Here is a 477-nt window from a genome sequence, read left to right as displayed (position 1 = left end):
GAACTAACTTGACATCTCTCCACAGACATCAGAGGAAGCCTCAGGGACAACAGGCTTTGTACGCTGCTTGAACTCCACATCAGACAACAGCGAAGACAGAACCCTTGACACATCGCCAAATGCCCAGTTCTATCAGTGTTGCCTCATCTGGCAGTACCCCAGTCTGCCCTGGCTCCAGCTCTTTCCCCGAGACAACCTGAAGGCTACGACACAAACGGGACTCTTCGGCACTGACAAGAAACTGGGAGACGCAATTCATGCCGAGTGGTGAGAAAGTGCACCTCCTTGGGAAACCTTTAGGGACAATGATTTGCTTTAGGCTGGCTGACTCTGGTTCTAGACTTAGAGCAGTATTGTTCATGGGGAATGTATTCAAGTGATGGGAGCTATTGCATATGGGTAACGACTGATGTATCACTGTTAGGATAGAATCTCTGAATGGGGTGCATGCCAAGTATAATGGCTGTACACTATACA

At 48.6% G+C, this 477-nt stretch overlaps 1 protein-coding gene across 1 annotated transcript in view; it reads left to right on the top strand.

Annotated features, from left to right (window-relative positions):
- LOC119588532 (protein downstream neighbor of son homolog) overlaps nt 1-477 on the top strand; it is a gene marked incomplete at its 3' end in the record, with an annotated part of 12,599 nt that overhangs the window by 4,289 nt on the left and 7,833 nt on the right. Inside the window, 1 exon segment of the mRNA XM_037937170.1 lies at nt 26-267. Coding sequence (XP_037793098.1) covers nt 26-267 — 242 coding nt within the window.

This window comes from Penaeus monodon, chromosome 24 (assembly GCF_015228065.2).
Source record: "Penaeus monodon isolate SGIC_2016 chromosome 24, NSTDA_Pmon_1, whole genome shotgun sequence".
Lineage (NCBI taxonomy): Eukaryota > Metazoa > Arthropoda > Malacostraca > Decapoda > Penaeidae > Penaeus > Penaeus monodon.
Note: the sequence above shows the minus strand (reverse complement) of the source record. Positions and strands in the feature narration are given on the sequence as shown.